Source organism: Carettochelys insculpta, chromosome 24 (genome assembly GCF_033958435.1).
Source record: "Carettochelys insculpta isolate YL-2023 chromosome 24, ASM3395843v1, whole genome shotgun sequence".
Lineage (NCBI taxonomy): Eukaryota > Metazoa > Chordata > Testudines > Carettochelyidae > Carettochelys > Carettochelys insculpta.
In genome coordinates, this window is record NC_134160.1 from 1045560 (window position 1) to 1065206 (window position 19647).

At 42.7% G+C, this 19647-nt stretch overlaps 1 protein-coding gene across 3 annotated transcripts in view; it reads left to right on the forward strand.

The window, feature by feature from the left end:
- Positions 1-18298, forward strand: part of MTF1 (metal regulatory transcription factor 1) — a 28772-nt gene extending 10474 nt beyond the window's left edge. For all 3 annotated transcript variants that reach the window (XM_074976491.1, XM_074976493.1, XM_074976492.1), the window contains 9 exons: positions 391-629; positions 1096-1227; positions 1749-1822; positions 4473-4606; positions 6220-6297; positions 7886-7988; positions 8446-9005; positions 9955-10018; positions 12030-18298. In XM_074976491.1, the coding sequence (XP_074832592.1) occupies positions 391-629; positions 1096-1227; positions 1749-1822; positions 4473-4606; positions 6220-6297; positions 7886-7988; positions 8446-9005; positions 9955-10018; positions 12030-12418 (1773 nt within the window). In that variant the 3' untranslated portion in view covers positions 12419-18298. The remainder of the gene's footprint in view (positions 1-390; positions 630-1095; positions 1228-1748; positions 1823-4472; positions 4607-6219; positions 6298-7885; positions 7989-8445; positions 9006-9954; positions 10019-12029) is intronic.
- The last annotated feature ends 1349 nt before the right edge of the window (positions 18299-19647 follow it).

The following is a 19647-nucleotide window of genomic DNA, read 5'->3' on the forward strand; positions in this document are numbered from 1 at the left end:
ATTGGTAAAGGCTGTTTATTTTACTTTGGAATGCATTTTTGCTCTGAGCACCTCACATTGATGTAGTCTCTCACTGAACACGTGTTCTTATATTAGTTAAACTCTGTACACTTCTGTTTCTGTAGAGTTGCTTGAGTTTTTTCCCTGTAACACAGTGAAAGGGCAAAGTGATTTGATACTTCATCTGTTAATTTAAAAAATACTTTGGTATCATTCTAGGATCAAAACTTGACTCGTGGTCTTTACTTAGAGCAAAAGCCTAGGTCTCCACACCCAGCAATGAGCCCTATCAGAGCCCAAGTCCTGGATTGTATCCTAGACATGCTAGCAACTTGGTTCAGCCAAATTATGCATTTTGTAGACATAAACTCTGCAGCATTTTTCTCCTAGGTTAAGAGATACCAGTGCACCTTTGAGGGCTGCCCTCGCACCTATAGCACAGCTGGCAATCTGCGCACTCATCAGAAGACACATCGTGGGGAATACACATTTGTCTGCAATCAGCAAGGTTGTGGCAAGGCCTTCCTTACCTCCTATAGTCTCAAAATCCATGTTCGAGTGCACACTAAGGAAAAGCCGTTTGAGTGTGATGTGCAGGGCTGTGAAAAAGCATTCAATACACTGTACAGGTAAGAGCCCTTGCATGCAGCTCTTTTCTTGCATGGCAGATGATTACCACTGTTTTTCCTATCAAATTCAGGAATTGTTTGAGCATCCTGGCTGCAGCTATTGGGAGTGGATCTTTCTCCTAATTCCAGGCCTAATTCTGCTATAGAATCTCAAATCACCCTAAAGAGCCAGTTTCATCAGTACTGAGATCTGGGAGAGCAGCATTTGAGATCATTCCTTATTTGTGTTGAAGTACAAGGAGTTGTGTGTTCCCCTGTACATTTGGCACTGTTCAGTCACCTAGAGCTTTCAGATATTTTTGATTTGTATACTTCAGTCCTTTGTAAACCCTGATATCTAATAAAGAAACAGAATTTGTTAAACCTTGTGGTCCTTGTTGTTAATAACAAAAACTTGCTAGTTAGCCTCCAATAGGGACATTACCGGGTTGCAGGTGATAAGCGAGATTTCTTTGGATGCTTGCAGGTTGAAAGCACATCAGAGACTTCACACAGGAAAAACATTTAACTGTGAAAGTGAAGGCTGCAGTAAATACTTCACAACGCTCAGTGATCTGAGGAAGCACATTCGAACACACACAGGAGAAAAGCCATTTAGGTAAGTTGACAGAGAGCAGTTTTGCTCTTTCTGTTGGCAGAATGACAGGTGGCTGACAACTGACAGCCTGTGCGAAGCAGTGGAGTTTCTAAAAAGAGGAGGCTAATTGTAAGAATCAAGAGAGAAACTGCACAAAATATTTTCACTTTTGGTCCGGTGAGGGAGGTAGAAAGATGAGTGGCTGTGCTGCCACCCTTCAGCTGGTGAGAAGCAGATAGCATTGTGTTTAGTTTGTGCCAAATTAGTCTTTGGCCAAATAAATCAGGCTGGCCAAGCTGCTGTGATGAGCAGCCTACCTTCAAAATCAGTTGTTTCTTTCCTGCTGTGGTGATTGCTATTGTCACATTGTAATCTGTGCATCACCTGTAGCCAGATACCTCCTAATAGTTACTATTAACAGAGTTTGAATCTGGAGCTTTGTGCAGTCAGTCAAGCATCCAATGGGAAGCTTGACTTTGCGTAATTTCAGAGAGATCCAAGAAATGTGGTGCTAACTTTTTTCTGTTTGGTTCTTCCCTCAGGTGTGATCATGATGGCTGTGGAAAGGCATTTGCTGCAAGCCACCACCTTAAAACACATGTTAGGACACATACAGGCAAGTCTGGATAGATCTCTTCACTAACTGAGCCTCTTTCATTTGTACATCTTTCGTAAGCCTAATAATGTTTACACCTGTGGTCTACAGCAGCTTCTTTAACTATGTTCCGTGGAACACTGGTGTTCTGTAAACAACTTGCAGGGGTGCCACGAGCTTTTGGAAAAAATACACCGATGGTTGAGACTTTGTTACTAAAACCAGATACAATCTTACTACTTCATTGCTGTGATACCTTATTAAATTACTTCACTTTGTTTTTGTTTGTTTTTTTCTTTTGGTCTGACAATTTTTTTGAAGAAAATTTTCATAAGTGTTCAGCATGAAAATATTGTTTGGCTTTCTGTGGTCTCAAACATGTAAGAAACACTGGTCTACAGCACCACAAGGGCATTTAACTACATGAAATGCCGGTCAGTTGCCAGTTATTTGTTTAACTTATTGAGATGCAGGGAACAGTAAAAACAGCGTCAAGGCACACTGACATTTAATTTTTCAACATAATACATTCAGTAGCATTTAGTCAAAGCGAGCATTCAGATAGAACAAATTAACTCAGCTATCCAGTAAATCTACTACAAAAGGCATCTTTCCAGTTCTTTCTGTCTTCTTAAAACAAATTCCAACCTTTTCCAGAAACCATAGCAAATAAACCAGTAGTGTGCCTAAGCTGCTGAGAAATTAATTCATTTAGTATTTTAATTAGGACACAAGAAAGCCAACTGTCTTAGGATACTGAACAATAAAATCTCTATCCTTTCAATTTAAACTTGGCACCTACTGAATTTCATCAGCACATCTCGCAAATGCAGCAATAATGTGTAAAACTTAAATCTATACCAACTCACTTGACAAAATTGGAAGCATGTTTCCAAGGCTATTATGCTGCATCCTGAAACTGACACTAAAGTTGTTTAGTTGGGTGTTAAAACATGTTCCCACAGGTCCTGTATTTTTTACTCTTTCCAGCATAACATTCGATTGAATTCAGCCTTCTACCTTGAACCATTATGCTGTGGGGCTGCTACAGAAATTCTCTGAGATTTGCCATTGCAAATCTGTCACTCTGTAGCAAACTATCCAAGACTTTCCAACTTGAGTATTTGTTATGGGAGGTGATGTCTCACCTTTCCTTACCAGGTTAAGGATGGGGGTATGATAATTGGGCCTACAAATATACAGTAGTTGTGAGCTCAGCTATAAAAAGGATAAGTTCATAATCTTGTGACAATAACCTGGAACAACAAACACTGACGGGAAAAGGTGGGAAAGGGAGATAATGAGTTAGTCCGATCAAAAGGCCTCATATAATTCAAGGATTGTGTTAAAAAGATGTATGGTAAACAAGAATATGAAACCAGAAGTCAAAACCCCAAAACTCTGATTTTGGCTGGTAGGTCCAGTTGGTGGACAAATAACAAGTGGGTGCTTTTTTCACTTGGGTCTGCCACTTGATATGCTGAAATACCATGGAACTTGCCTTTCTGCCCTACGGCTCCTCCAGCAGTGACACAGAGCTAGGATAACAACCCTTTGCAGTATAATACAGACACTGACCTCAGCTCTGGGAAGGCTCAGGCAAAAGACTGAACCCCCGATAAGTTATTTCCCCTTTTGTGCCTGTTCGTCTTCTGGGAAACAGAATTGGACTTGAACAGCAGCAAGAACAGCTCCACCCCATTTCAACTAAGTTCTCTTTTTCCCCACAAGGGCTACGTCTGCATTAGCCCCAAACTTCGAAATGGCCACGCAAATGGCCATTTCGAAGTTTACTAATGAAGCGCTGAAATGCATATTCAGTGCTTCATTAGCATGCGGGCGGCCGCGGCACTTCAAAATTGACGCGCCTCTCCGCTGCACGGCTCGTGCCGACGGGGCCCTTTTCGAAAGGACCCCGCCTACTTCGAAGTCCCCTTATTCCCATGAGCTGATGGGAATAAGGGGACTTCGAAGTAGGCGGGGGTCCTTTCGAAAAGGAGCCCTGTCAGGACGAGACGTGTGGCAGCAAGCCGCGTCAATTTTGAAGTGCCGCGGCCGCCCGCATGCTAATGAAGCGCTGAATATGCATTTCAGCGCTTCATTAGTAAACTTCGAAATGGCCATTTGCGTGGCCATTTCGAAGTTTGGGGCTAGTGTAGACATGGCCAAGGACAGTTGTATCTTTGATACCATCTAAGAGACTGTCAAGCAAGGGTCTTTTCCTTCTAGAAACTCTCTCCAGCTAAAGGGACCAAGGGACACTGTTAAAATGATAGTCTAACTTTGTACCAGATTATTTTCCCCTTCTTTTCTATATCTTTATCAAAGGTTACAATAGATTGTTAATCGTGTGCCATGGTAGTGAACAGGCCAGAGGTCCTGTATACCAAACCTTGTTTAACCCAGTCCAACACTTGATTGGTTTTATGTTAACACCTTTTTGCTTATATATTCCATTTAAATTAAAACCATGGTTGAAGTGGGAAGAGAGTTGAAGCGGTTAGAGTGCTTGAAATACTCTTGTCAGCTGATTTATTTTCCCACATTTTAAATAGTGCCATATCTTGAAGGATGATTCTGCCTTAAGCAAAGTGGCTTTGGTGACTTGTGGTATTTCTGTACAATACACAATGTTTGTACAAAAGAATAAGATATGTTGTGCTTCTTGTAGGAGAGAGACCTTTCTTCTGTCCCAGTAATGGCTGTGAGAAGACTTTTAGTACTCAGTATAGCCTGAAGAGTCACATGAAAGGTCATGAGAAAGGACACTCATATAATGCACTTCCCAATAACAATGTATCTGAGGTTAGTAGCTTTCTCTTTTTTCCTTTTTAGTGTTTTTGTGGTAGTTTGGGGGGGAAAATGTTTTGGAGAGATGTTCTTGAAGCAGTAAAGTGCCTGCAATGTTTAAGGCTGCAGTTTTCAAAGAAACTTAGAGTAAGTAGTGCATTGTTCCCAGGGGAAACCTGTAGTATTTGGTGCTTAACTCCCTTTGGCATCTTTTTAAAATTCCCAGCTTTAAACTTGAGGGATCGTGCCATGTCAAGGAATGAAATCAGGGTGGATTGATTTTAAATAAGAGCTGGTTAAATCACTGATTGGTAGTTCTGATTTAAATCAGCAAGCAGGAAACCCTCATTTAAATATTGTAATTGTTTTTGCGTTTTACACTTTTTAGCTAAAGATTAGTTGTCATTGGTTGGTAACCATTAAAACATGTTGATTTGCAACTGAATATAGCCTTTGCTCTAAATTTGTACTTCTGCTAACTAGGACACAGTATAGAGTCATAGATGCATAGAACACTAGAACTGGAAGGGACTTCGAGGTCATTGAGTCCAGTTCCCAGCCCTCTTGGTAGGACCAAACACCATCTAGAGTCTAGAACATTCCTGATAGGTGTCTGTCTAACCTGCTCTTAAATATCTCCGGCGATGGAGATTCCACAAACTCCCTAGGTAACTTATTCCAGTGTTTAACCACCCTAACAGTTAGGAAGTTATTTCTAATGTCTAATTTAAACCTCCCTTGCTTCAGTTTGAGCCCATTGCTCCTTGTCCTATCCTCGGAATCCAAGGAAAACAATTTTTCTCCCTCCTCCTTGTAACTGTCTTTGAGGTACTTGAAAACCGCTATCATGTATAGATGTGTGTGTACGCATTTGTTTATGTAATTGTAGATAGCTTAACTTTTATTCAGATTTTTAATTATTTTAGGAAATGGTGAATTATGAATTTTATTTACTAGATTTTTATTTATGATTTGTGTCAGGCTTTCACTGGGTAGAAATTCAAATTCAATTATAATGCACAAAATCAGCATTTTATTTTTTATTTGTTAAACTACCTTAAATACAATGGGAACGTAAATAGAGTATCAAAAATTTATCAAATATTTTGCATTTAAAATGGCCCAATTAATTAAACAAAGGAAACATTATCTTTTATTTAATGAGTTAAACTGATTGTTTCTGGACACCATGACCTGTTGGATTTTAGAATGAGTAGACCTCGTTGTCTTTCTTAATTTTAAACTATAGTTGAACAAATTGAATGAAGAAAATATTTAGGTTTATCCTTCATGAGAGGCGACTGCTATCAAAGTTGGTTTAACCCATGGGTGGCCAGCCTTTTTGCATCAATGGTCACATGGCAATTTTTTACATGTTCCAGGGGCCAAACACAAAATAGCCCCAAACCGACCCTCCATCCCAAGGATTAACCTGACTCAGACAGTGAGCTCTGTGCGCTGCTGTGGCTCTTCCACAGCCATCTCTCCCTATTTATTATTCTCTGATTTTATCCATCCTGAAGAAGACAGCCTGACAAGCTGTGCATGTGCCTCTGCCTCTACATACTGTACAACGTTCAGTATTGGGGACACTGATTTAAATACCTAATTGCAGTTTTTCTATGCAGGATACAAACCACTCCCTTTGTCTGAGCGATTTGAGTCTCATATCCACAGATTCAGAACTGCGGGAAAACTCAAATACAGTAAGTAACTGCACTTCTCTCATGAGCTGAGATTTTTGTCTTTATTATGGAGTGTGTGCCCCATCCAAAGGAACATGGGGGTTAAGTATTAAAAACTGCTTTGGTTTTGTTTTGAAACTTGCCATGTTCTTTGGCATTATCAGCTTTTGGTTCCCATCTTGTTCCTGTCGTCTGTCCATGGCCTCGCTAGTGAGACAGGAATTGCAATGACTTGCTCGAGGATCAGTGTCAGTGCTGTAGAGTGGGTTTTTTGGCCAAGAAGCATTACATCATGTGCTAACAGATGTGTACACTTCTGACACCCCCCTTCTATTCCTTTCCTACAGTCACATTTCACCATCTGCCACTGTGAAATATTGCTGCAGTCCTGATGGGTGAATTTGGCACATCATGTAATGCACTTGATTCTGACTCCTGGGGGAGATGGGGATAATCATACTATATATCATTTTAATTTTTTTCTTCACAATTATTGTCTAAGTTGGGACAATTGCTTTCAAAGCAAAGCAGTCTTCTTGCATTCTGTTCCAGGGAACCAGTCACATTTGATGTGGGCAGAAGTAAATTAGGCTGGATATAACAATACAGTCATTTAATTTTAAGTCACTTCAGAGCCTTTTGGCACCATCTGTTTGTACTGCTTTAGTTGCTACCATTTGACTTTCCCCTCCCTGGCCATTTCTGTAACTTGCCATTTTGCATTTCTTGATGGAATCTTCTACTAAGCCTATAACTGGCTCTGACATAATCACTTAATTGGATTGCCTCCAGATGTTGCTGAAAGAGATTGCATCCTTCTGCAAGTCCAGACCTGCAGGTACTTGTATCAGTCTGTGCAGGAAGTAATTCCACTGTGCTGACCTCTCTAGGGCAGACTTTTGTCTGTTTCCTGAAAGTGTTTCCATAATCTAAAAACAGAATTTCCAATTCAGCAGAGGGAAAATGAAGGATTTTTCTCCGGAACTAGCCTTTTTCTTTTAAAGGCCCCAAATGTAACTTTGATAAAACTGTTTTCATTAGTAGGGAAATGTTGCCATAATTAAATCTTTCGTAGAGAAGAATCGGACACCATTGAGGTAGTACTGAGGAAGCTAGTTTATGGAGCCACTTAACAATCCTAATCCCAGATCAGTTCGGACATTGTGGGTAACAAAAGTGCACAGAGTAGGCGGTGAACAGAGTACAGCCATGTTGACTTATGCATAAGAAAAAGTTTCCCAAGTGGCAGGGGTAAAACTGATCTGAAAACAATTATAATATTTCAGTTTCTATATGAGTATTCCAAACAACAAGGAGTTCAAATGAGCTACAGATGGATTTTACCTGCCCTTTTGAGAGTTTTGTCAAGTTCAGAGTTATGCTTAACTTCTCTACCAAAGGCTTCTTCGGTTTACTGGTGAATATGCATCATTAGCATTCTGTGTACTAACTGCATAAAGTACAAAGTACCTTGTCTTTTCTGAGGATGGCCCATGTAAATAACTGCATAAATGATTGCAACATAGTCTAGATGACTGGCAGTTGTGCAAATAGTTTAAGATCTGGGACCTGTTACCTAATATTTTTCTCTGCTTTCGCTTCTCCCCAGACACATGGACAAGATCTTAGCACAATCTCACCAGCAAGCATCTTTGAATCTATGTTCCAGAGTCCAGATCATGCCACAAATCAGGAAGATTCTCAGCAGACAGGTACGCTTACTCTGAGACCTTCTCGCCCATCCATGAAGACAGCTAATTCCATTTATGCGTCTCTGACTGAGAATTATTGCCTAGTGGATGATATAAAACCTAGTAGAAACCAGATAAGGGTTCCTTGAAAAGGACTTGTAGGCAGCATTACCAATTTAATTTAGTTTGATTTGTACGTAAATAGCATTCATAGTTGGAAGAGTTGGGACCGTATCACTAGAATGCTGAGATCATGTTTGCACCAGCTTTGCGTGTCATCCTGTGGCCCTGAAACTGGTGCTGCTGGTCTTAACATTCCTTTATAAGCTCTTCTGTACTAGGTTTCCTCCTACCAGTCTTAGTTGGACTTGATTGTCTCGAGGCTTAGTTTCTTAAGGGTCAGTGACTAACGATTTTTCTGGACTATGTGAGACTCAGTGTATTCATACTTATTTCTTTACTTTGTTTCCTTTGGCAGCTGCCTTGATTGAAAGTTTTAATGGTGATGCAGACTCAGTAACTCCTGGTCAGCCTTCCGTAGGAGATTCCACATCTTTATCTCTCCCACTTGTACTGCAGCTTGGCATCTCCGAGCCTTCCCACCCAGCACTGCACACCTCCGCACCCCCTGCAGCTCCCACCTCCATAGGAACCAGTTCACAGCAAACTGCGTTTGGAAACCCTGTGACTGTTTTACAGTCCCCAGAAGTGCCTGTTCCTCACAGCTCACAGTTTGCAGCCAGTCACCAAGACTTCCTGCAGCACACTCAGACCTCACCACAGCCTATTGTACCAGGACTTTCAATGGTTGCCAGATCCTCTGCTCCAGCAGCAGCATCGACTGCCGCTGAGCCTCTGCCCAGTGGGGTCCAGAGTGTGCCTGTGGGTGCGAACTCTGTTCTGACGAGTAATCCGACGATAACAATTACTCCATCTCAGAGCGCTGCTATCCTGCAGTCCAGCATTGTCATGGGAGAACAGAACTTGCAATGGATTTTAAATGGTGCCAATGGATCACCCCCAAATCAAGAACAGATGGTTAGTATTTACTGTAACGTTTCTAAAACATTCTAAACATACATATTCCGCACATAGTGCAGGGCCTGTTTTTATAGAAAAACGGGTAATGTTAGTGTATTGGAAAGGTGCTGGATTCAATCCCATCCCATCCCAAGTATATCTATTTCATTTTTGGGTAGCGGTGGCTCTTATGGCTCCCTACAGATCACAACTTGACAGTCCCTGCCTGAAAGAACTTAAAAGGTAGACACACATAAGAAAATATCTGGAAAATTGAAAGGTGGAAGATTTAGTGAGTTGTTTCCCTTTTGTGGGACAGAGCTTGTGAGATTGCTTTTCCTGCAGCATTGGATCGTGAGGCCTGAGAGTAAATTGTATTTGTTTTATATTCATCTTTGTAGGAAAATAGAAGCACAAAAATTGTGTAGTGTTTTCAGCATTGCAGTATTTGATAGTCTGTACGTTTCCATAGCTTAATCCGACTGCCTCATAAATCAGAAGAGCCTTGTGTATAAAGATAATGGAAAATGGCCTGTGAAACAAGGATATGTCTGGTGCTATGTGAATCTGTGGGTTTTAGACCTCAAGATAGTTTGTGTTTATTCCTTTAATTAGTGAGCCAATGGCACCTGGAAAAACTTTTTCACATGTGATTGTCAGCGAATAAAGAGTCATTGAGATGACCATATGGAAAAGATGGATTATTGGTTATGAATTAATTTTAAGTGTGAACAATGTGTGTTGGTAAATCCACAGCACCTCAGGACACCCCACATCATTGTCCCACTTTTGTGTTAGCCAGAATATGGAAGGCATCCAATCAAAACAAACTACTTAATTTGTAATCCATCTTTCCAGTCGTTTCTCTGGGGTACATGTTTCTCTTGATCACAGCTGTTTTGGAGTTTGCTGTTACTCAATAGAGGACTGAGTTTAAGTACATCAAATGTATTTTTTTTTTTTAAAGCCACAAGTTCCAAAGGTGGAGAAAGTCTTTTTTACCACTGCGTTACCAGTGGCTGGCAACACAGGTACGTGCATTTAAAATGCAATTTCTTTCTTACCCTTTCTGTAGTCACAGGGGCATTCCCTCGGTGGTAGGCGACATTTCCTTCAGTAGTACTTGTTGGGGTGTTTTAGCTGCTTGTTAAAAAGTCCAAAAATCTGTTTTCGTACTGTCTTAAAGGGTACTGGTCTAAGCCCGGTTCGCTTTAGACTCATGTGTGACCTTATTAGGGATATGGTCATCGTAACATGAAGATGGAAACGAAGAAAATATTGAAGATGCTGGGAAGAAATTCACGAAACCTATTGTCTTAATGAGTTATCTTAATTAAAAACTCATGTGCCATTCTAGTGTGTGTGTGTGTGTGTGTGAGGTAAATAGCTCCTTTAAGTTAGCCGATTAACGTAGTCATTGAGATTTTAGAGCTCTGCCAATCTTAAATCCTTATGTGAGAAGAGAGGGATCAGCTGATAATTCACATAATATGCCGGAGACCACTGGTGGACACATGGAGCACCAGCTGTGGTGGCCCCGATCCCCCGCCCACCTCTCCCTGCTGCACTGGACACAGTTTCCCAGCCTCCCACTCTGCCTCCTGGCCACATCAACCCCAATCCACTATTCCCCTGAACTACCTTCCAGCCCTGTGAGAACCAGTCCCATGACCCCAGGGCCTTGCTCCATCTGCCACCCCCATCAGACCCAATCACATGCTCGCTCCACCCGCCGCCTGCCTGCCAGCCCACAGCTCCAGCCAGCTGTCTTCCTGCTCTCCAACAACATTTCTACCCTTCTGTCACCCCCACACAGCTCCTGCCCTCCCAGCCCAGCCCACAGCCCTGCTCTGTGGAGTAGCTGTCCACACACACGCACACCACACACAGAGAGAGAGAGAGGGGCTGCAGGTGCTAGGCTGCACAGGTCACCAAAAATCTTAAGGACAGCCCTGGGCACCCACAGTTTGTTGGCTGATCACCTCTGAGCTGCATGTAATAGTGTGCTGTCACACACGGCATTGGATGTGTCACAAAGTCAGTTGTAGGCCAAAGAAAACAGGCAGGTTTGAAGATGACACTTAAAAAGAGGAGAGGAGACAGGGTTAAATAATCAGAGGAGCACAAGTGAGAGAACCCTGCCTCTCATCAGTGGGCAGAAAAACAGAGCAAAAAGAGCCAACAGGCAGAAAGCTGACTTCAAGATGATTAGCAAGGCAGGCTGGTTTGATGCCATAATACAGTCCCTTGGGGGATTGTCTCTGCTTTGAAGGGACAGAGGCATTTTAACAGAAAAGAGTTTTAATCTTTAAATACCGCTCACCTTAAACTCCCTAAAGCTGGCTTAAAAATGTTAAGTTGGCACTCAGCTGGTGCCGAGCGTGGTATGCAAATCTAGATACGTGGCATTGGGACCCCTAAACCCCTCTGTTTATACAACAGTAAATTTTCCACTGAATGGGCTCTCTTGGCCGTGAGGTGGGAAACACCGACGTTCTGGTGAAGTGCCACGCAGGACTGAAGCATGGCATGGCCAGAAACGCTCCTGTGTGAGCTGTGGAGTGGCCCCGCCTCCTCCTCTGACTGCTGTCAGATCCTCCTGTACATACAAAAAGAGGAGGATTCAGTGACCAAAGAACAGGCAGGCTGACTGTAGGTCTCGCACTGAACAGAAGCTTGGTGTCCTTGTGTGATCAGCGCTGGTCTAGTGCTCCTTGCAGCAGGTCTGACTACCAGTTATCTTCTTTGGCCCTGTCATGGTTGAGCAGATTTATAGTTGGGTACTGTAACTCATAGGTTAATGATGACTTGGGCTTCCACAATTTCCCTAGTTTTTCATTAGGGTTATTTGAAATGTTGTTTCCCTTTTGCTTGATCTGATGATAGTTGTTCCTATGGTACCTGGGAGCGCATGTTACTTGAGAGAATCAAAAATGAGTTTCTTGCTTTGAATTACACCTACAATATTACTTGCAAAATCTCAGTGCAGTGAGAGATGGAGGTCTCTCACTTCTGGTCCTGTTTGTTTCTTCTCGCTTTCAGGGAGCTCTGTTCAGCAGATTGGTCTCAGCGTTCCTGTTATCATTATAAAGCAGGAAGAGCTCTGCCAGTGTCAATGTGCCTGCCGAGACTCTGCCAAGGAGAAAGCAGCTAGTAAGAAGGGATGTTCTGCACCTGACCCAAAAACTTTGGAGCAGCCAAATCGTCAGCTGCAGCCTCAGACTTTTTCTTCCTTGTCGTCATCCTCTTCCTGTGAGCCCAATGGTCAGTTGGCTACCCCTTCAGACTTGCAGACTGAAACATTAAGTGCCATGGATGTATCAGACTTCCTGTCCCTCCAAAGCCCTGAAACCTCATCCAATCTGATTCCAATCGAAGCACTACTGCAGGGGGAGGAAGAAGTTGGGTTGAATAGTAGCTTCTCCAAGTGAAGTTCCTCCAGATTTTTCTCCCTTGCACCTAGAGGCTAAAATCCTCCTCCGTAGAAGCAGATGTTGATGGCTCAGGAGTTTGGGTTTTTTGTTTTGTTTTTTAAAGTTTTGTGGCCCGCTTCTGCTTCTTGGATGTCATTTTAGTCTCATCCCAGGAACATCCATCCTTGGGAGCTGATCTTTAAAGAAAAAAAAATTTAAAAAGCTAAGTTATATATGAACTGTTTTGGCTGCACTGTCTGTCACTTTTGCTTGTTGTTATGTGAACATGGAAGTTGAGGATATTCGTCTGCGTAAAGATTATAAAAAGAAAGGGGGGTTCTGTTTTAGTCCATCTCCTGTTGCACATTACTTCTATGTTTGGGGTTTTTGGTACTGGCAGCAAGTGGGTCTTTTGTTACAACTTCTTGGGTCTATAATCTCCTTTTGTCTCCCTCTGTGTCTGATACTGACCATGCATTGTAATAGAGGCCCACAGAATGAAATTTCTGTGGCAGAAGAGGGTATTATTCCAGCAGGAGTTGTTTCATCTGGAGCTTTTCTGGAGTGATACTTTCAGATAGGTTTTTTGTTCATGGGATGCTTGTCCCATCGCCCAGTTAGTGGGAGGGGTTGGTGGTTTGTATTATGCTAACACTAGTGGCAAAACCACCGGGAACCTTTAGGGAGTTCCTAAAGAAGAGCATGAGGTGCTTGTGCTCCTGCTGTGTTAGCCCTAATTTCAATCAAATGAATCCTGAGTACATTTCAGGCTAATTGCTTCTGAATTTAGAAATGTGGTCAGACCTCTGCCGATGTAGAACCTGATCTGTTTGCCTCTTTCGCAGAAAGCAGGGGGTTCGCTTGTGGTGGTACTGATGCCTATTGTTCTTCTGACTTTGTAAGGAAACACGTCAGGCTTTAAAACTCCACATGTAATGCATCAGGAGTGCGACACCTGTATCGGTAACTCTTCCTTGGTCAGCACTGACTCCTTGTCAGCTTATGTTGAACTAGAATTCAGTGAGCGTCTCTTGTAACAGTCCAGAAATGCTGCTTCTTTTCTGTTAAACTCCATAATCCCTGCCTAAGTCTGCCTCCAACCTGCTGTCATATCAGCTGTGTGTGCACAGGGCAACTTCTAGACTAAAATGCATTACGCAACTTAGTAGTTTTTCATATCAAGCTGAAACTATGTTCTAATCGACTCAGGGTAAAAAGAAAAAAAAAAACCACAAACTCCCCTTCCACCAAAAAGCCTGTAATGTTGCAATAAATGCAGTCTCATTTTAAATGATTTATTTATGCTGCATTATTTTAAAATATGTAATTTTATAGTATTTTATCCATCTGTCTGACTTTGGCTGTGAGTCTTTACGTTGAAGGAAAGAATATTAAATAGTCTTTATTCAGTTTACGGTGTTAGGTGTAGTGATATGACCATAAGCCAAATAATGCTGAACAACTGTGTTCACTAGAGGTAAGGATGCAAACTCCTATAAGTGGGGGGCCTTTCCCTGGGCTCCTTTCACTTTTCTTCCTGTTTACTTTCATCTTACTGAAGCTGCACTCAGCACCTGTTCTTGGGGAGGATCTTGGTAGAACAGCCAAACCTTCCTTCCTTAATATATTCCACTGGGGTGTGTTGGCCTTTTGAACCCTCTAGGAGCTGTGCAGCTTTACCAACATCTGGCATATTTTTAGAGCTGAAGCCACTGTCCCAGCCCTCTAGCTGTCCAATTGCAAATTCGCTGCCTAGGTGCAGACAGAATTAATGCAGGAGAGCAGGCTGTCAGCCAGTCGGTGATTTCCTCCAGTTATGCCATGCTGGGAGACAGAAACTGGGGTAAGAATGAAGGAGCAGGACAGTGAGATGGGTTGCCTGTGACTGCGAAGAGCATGGATGCTATTAGCACAGTAAACTCTGTGTCCTGGGTGTCCTAATGACAAGGGTTTATGGGATGGCAGGAGGAGTGCAGGGGTCAGGGTGTATATGGGTTCCTTCTACTGTCAGGTTGACACTAAAATTGGCGTCTGTAAAATGTGACCAAGCAAAGCACTGCACTGTGTTATTGCCTTGGTGACACCACCCCAGCCCACTGGAGCGGCACTGTGTGGGGACTGACCTGGTCTGTCAGCTCACAGCCTGCGCCTGGGACGCAGCAGGCTAGCAGCAGTGGAGTCAGCTGTTGGACACGTGTGAGAGGCTTGTCTCTCTTTCGCTGAGATTGTCTTTCCAAGAGCTGCTGACAATTGTCCACTTTCAAATTCTGCTTCAAAGTGCATGGAAGTAGGAGCTGCTGGGGCAGGGCAGCGATCTGGCAGCAGTGGAGGCTTTGTGTCTTTTTTGCTCTGGCTCCGTGCGGGTATATGGCTTTTTAAAGAGCACTGAGGGGGGAAGAGAGAGAGCGCGTGTGTGAGAAGGTAGAAGTTTAAACTCCCTGGTCCTGCTGGGGTCATAGGAGTTTGGCCATTGAGTTCAGAGGGATCAGGATTTTATCAGAAGCATTGGATGTGAATTTAATCCCTTTGTGTAAGTGTGTGCGTGTGACCTGGTGTGCTATGAGGGGTCTATTATAGACTTTGATTTAGTGAGGCTAAGAAGGGCTCCCATGGATGGCAGAGGAGTTAGGTTTCATGAGCACCATGCCTGGCCCAGAATCAGTGTGTGTCCCCCCTGAAGCACTTGGTTTGTTGATGTGTTTTGCTTTTTTTCCACCTATGCTGTATTTCTCTGAATGGTAAATTTTGCCATGTGTCTCTGAGCCCTCCCAGTGCTCTGCAGTGCCCTGCCAGCTCCGGTACTGCCCAAGCTGCTGCACGGTCAAGGCAGTGTCCAGCTGAGGGGGTTACCTGCAGCCTGGAGGAGGAGCCTGGGAGAACCTGGCAGGGAAACATGGGCTTTGCTGTTGCAGCTGAGCCCCTGACCCTAAGGAGGCTGGAGACTTTTTTCCCTGGCTTCATGAATTCACAGCAGCATGCCAGAAGAAGGGAGAGTGTCTACCCTTGTCAGGCCTGGTATTTGAAGGTCTCCAGATTGCCAGAAAGGAGAATGTGCTGCCAGATTGTTGTGAATGCCCCATACAGTGTACACAGTTTGTGAGATCTTTCCATATCAGTCTTCACAGCAGAACTGAACTGCTCCGCAGAGCTCTGGGTTTGAGCATTTGCTGTTTGATGGCGCTTGGCAGTGTACTTGGTTTCCACAGGTTTTGTGTCCATCTGTAAGCTAAGTGCACAACAGGTCTAAACAGTAGCTTTGGAGGAAAAGCAGTAACACGCTGTTGGAGGTAGAACTCGGTTTTCACATTTGTAGATAGTAGTAGGGGCTCCTAGGGATGGAAAGTCAGCATCTGCTTAGGGCTGGTACTGAGTTACATAGAACAAACTACAAAATGGGGACTTCTGTAGTGCTGACTGTGTCCAGGAAGACTAGTTTGCAGAACCTCAAACTAGTATCTAAAATGCACTTTAGGTTATTTTATCTTTAACCCAATTGCTGCAATTTCTTTTGTATATACTTTCAGAAAGTTTATTTTTGCTCTGATTAAAAATTAACAGGGGTGTGCAAAGATGAGCACTTATATTGGTGCAATACTTGTAGCTGAAAATCATTGTCCCATGTGGTTGGTCTAAGTCAGTCTAACTGAATTTGTGTAGTAACTAGCTCAGTGACCCTACCCTGTCTATACACGGACAAAATTATGCACCCTTAGCAAATGTCCAATCTATGCAAAACTTCCACTGAGAGCACTGTACTTTTGCAGGCCTGTTCTCTCATGCTGTCTGAGCTGCTTGTCATTTCTATTAGAAAGAAGAGATTAGTTTTTATGTGGTGGTCCTCTGTACTCCCCTCTAAATCTGATTTCAGAATGAAACAGGAACAGAAGTGACAAACTGTTCCCAGACAAGCAGGTTGCACCTTTTAGAGTTTGTCTTCACGATAATTTTTGATGTCCTGCTATCTGCCTTACTTCACTGAGAATAACTCTCCAGCAAAATCATCAAATACAGGTTGAACCTCTCTAATCCAGCATCCTCTGGCCCTGACCAGTGCCAGACCAGAGAATTTGCCAGACCACAGGAGGTCAATATTTTCTAGCACATTACCAACACTTCCACTGCTCACTGGGCTCTTACAAGACAGTTGGGGGTAAATTACAGCTAAATAACAACACAGAACTGTGAGAGCCAGGACTGGTGGATGTCATCAAACTTTATGGGACCACGAGAAACTTGGCCGCACCTATGATAAGTGGTCATCTAGCTAAATAAAAACATGCTGGATTACAGATCTTGCCAGATTAGAAAAATTCAACCTGTATTGTTTTTGCAACTACAGCACATGGTTAATTTGTTTACAGTACCCTTCTTGTACCAGTTGGCAAATGAACTCATGGCCAGCCTCAGGGTCTGGATCTGCTTGAGGGAGGGGATACCCAGTTAGTTTCTTAAGGTATAATTGGCCTCGGAGCTTATTGGAGGTGGAAAAGACAGTCTCTTACAGACAGTGTTTTGCAGGTGGCAACTAAAATGGGAGGCAGCATGGTCTGTTGTACAAGGGCAGTGGATTGGGGGGTCAATAACCTAGTCCAGTCTCTGCTATTGACTAGATGTGTGACCATGGACAAGTCACTTAACTTCTTTAGGTCTCCATTTTGTCATCTGTAAAATGAGGACACTGATGCTTGTTCACCTTTGTAAGGTGCTTCAAGATGTAGGGGAATGAAAAGAGCAAAGTTAAAATATTGCCAGTATGAGCTGGCTGGGCAGAGCAGGTGGTAATTAGTCAACTGGGCTGCAAGGCAAAAACATCTTTCACACAACACATTTCTGATTGCATCATTTTTAACTGGTATTTTTTCCTCAATATATATTGTAAACAATGTCACATTTTTTCTCAATGTGACTGTAGTCAATGCTCCTGGACAGGGCTGAACTTTTAACTTTTTGGCATTTTGTCTCTATGTATCATCCATTGTAGAAGTGGAATTCTGCATCTGCACTGAGAAATACACACTAAATGAATAGTTATGGAGTAGCATAGATAGTCTAAATGTGTGTGTTCTTGGAACTGGTTTAAAAATCCAACACCATGCTTTTGGTGGTATGCAAGCTGGCCAAAATTTGGTTCATTATGCAGCGTACACTTCTCAGCTAAATGTGGTTTCTACTTTTTCTTACTAAATTTTTTTCATATGATCTTTTTCAGCAAAATCAATGGTATGTTTGTGCAGTATCATAGCTACAACAACTGGCATTCAAAAGCTTTCCTAGCTCTGTAGCTTTGTGTCCTTCCACCTGCTTATAAACTGAAGCTATTCATTTTGACCCTCATTTTGGAGAGAAAATAATATATATATTTTTTAATTTACATGAACTAGCATCATTTAGGAGGGTAGGGAGCTGCTGGTTAGTTAATGAGCATTTGCTTCCTTATTGATCTCTGCATAATCTTCAGACCAGCAAATCTAGGAAGAGTTTGGGACGTTTATTTACTGCTTGTGTTTTAAACGTACTGGGAGTTGGGCAATGGTCTGGGAGATGATTTTTTAAAAAAAAACAAACATCAGTTTTTTCAAGTGTGTGTGTGTGTAATGGTATTCAAGGAATTTATTTAACTATGAAACATGGGAACAAATGTACTTGCATTGAGCGATGTGAAGATGTTAGTTCCAGGTACAGTACTTCCAAAGGAAGAGCATCTCCAAAACCCAAAAAGAGTAAATATGAATTTGTATTTTTGAAGAATGTAAAATGTGAAATAATGGTGTTTGCTTAATTGCTCATTTTGTATAAAGTTAATATTGTACTTTGAAATATCTGCTCAGAAGTGGAAATTAACAATTTTTTGGAATTGAAAGCAATATTAATACTAATGGAATCCTAATTAAATGCTTATTTAAATATTATGGTACTGGAGTCATTCCTCAAAGGATTGATCAAGTGTTTTTTGAATGTGACTGTGTCCTCTGCTCTCCTTTACATCAGAAAGGAGCATCAAGGTTACTTGGGATTTGAGAGAGAGAATTTTTCTGATGAATATAGATTTCTCCCCCCCCCCCCCCCCATCCCCTGAGCAAGTGTCTGGATCCACAGCCTGCATGTCCATAAAGTGCTTTCAAGTATGGGGAAGGGTGGAATAGTCAAAGGTACATGCGAAGGAATAAGAGCAGCTGTTGTAAATTCGTACCCCTTATACTGTTCCACCCCCACTGATCATAAGGGACATCTTTCACCCAAAGGCCCCAGAGTAGCCTGCAGACTCAGCATACAGGGATCACGTCATTTATCCCTGACATGCAGCTGTTCAGCAGTGCGCATCCTGTTGTCTAGGACCTGAGGAATGAATAAATACCTTCAGCCATTTGAAACTGCAGAGGGGATGAGGCAGATGAAATGGAATTGTTCTGTGCACCACTCTCATTTCAGTGTCCCCCCTTAAAGTAGCTCAGGAAGGTATTTCTAACCAGTAGACTGTGATAAGGAGCGTAAGTGGCAAGAAGAGTAGAACAAGAGGCAGGTGATAAGGAGACTGGATTGGCCAATACACAGCCAGCATGGCACAGGCTTTGTTTGGAAAAGGCTCAAAGAATTTTCAACAACTTGAGCCTGAAAACTGAGATTTTCTTTCCTAGTCTTTAATGTATCTAAGAGAATCGAGCCCAGCGGGAGTTAGGAAGGGTTGAGGAGAGACATATTTGCCCAGCCTTGGCATTTACTGTGTCACATACTTAACTGTGTGTGGCCACTCCTGTAGGAGCTGAGTTTGTGGCACCCTGGTGAGCTGCTCACAGTTTGACAGGTAGATACTGGTGGTAGGGAGACTGCTGTTAGTATACTGGCTTGTTAGCCTGAGAGAATTTGAGGTTTGACTTTGATACTCTTATACTAACATGAATGAACAAGGACACCTACAGCATGTTGCTCCTGCCTGGCCAGGTGGGCTTGTTAGTCTAATGGGAGCAGAGAATGAGAGTTGAAGAGCTTCAGGCTGTGGTGGGAGTGTAATAACACCCTGGAGGGCTGCCTGGCTTCTTTCTCAAGCCCCACTCAAGCAACCAGTTAGGAGGGGCCAAGAGAGATGATGCACTAAAAGCCTGGCTTTGGCCACAACACAACCGCACTCCCTACTCTCCCAGGGGATACAAAAGAGGTGCACTGAAGACCCCAGACTCTGTCTCCCAAAATGGAACATGACTAAAGTGTTGGGGTGAACTGCAGTTTTTTGGGAACAGGGTAAAGGCTCT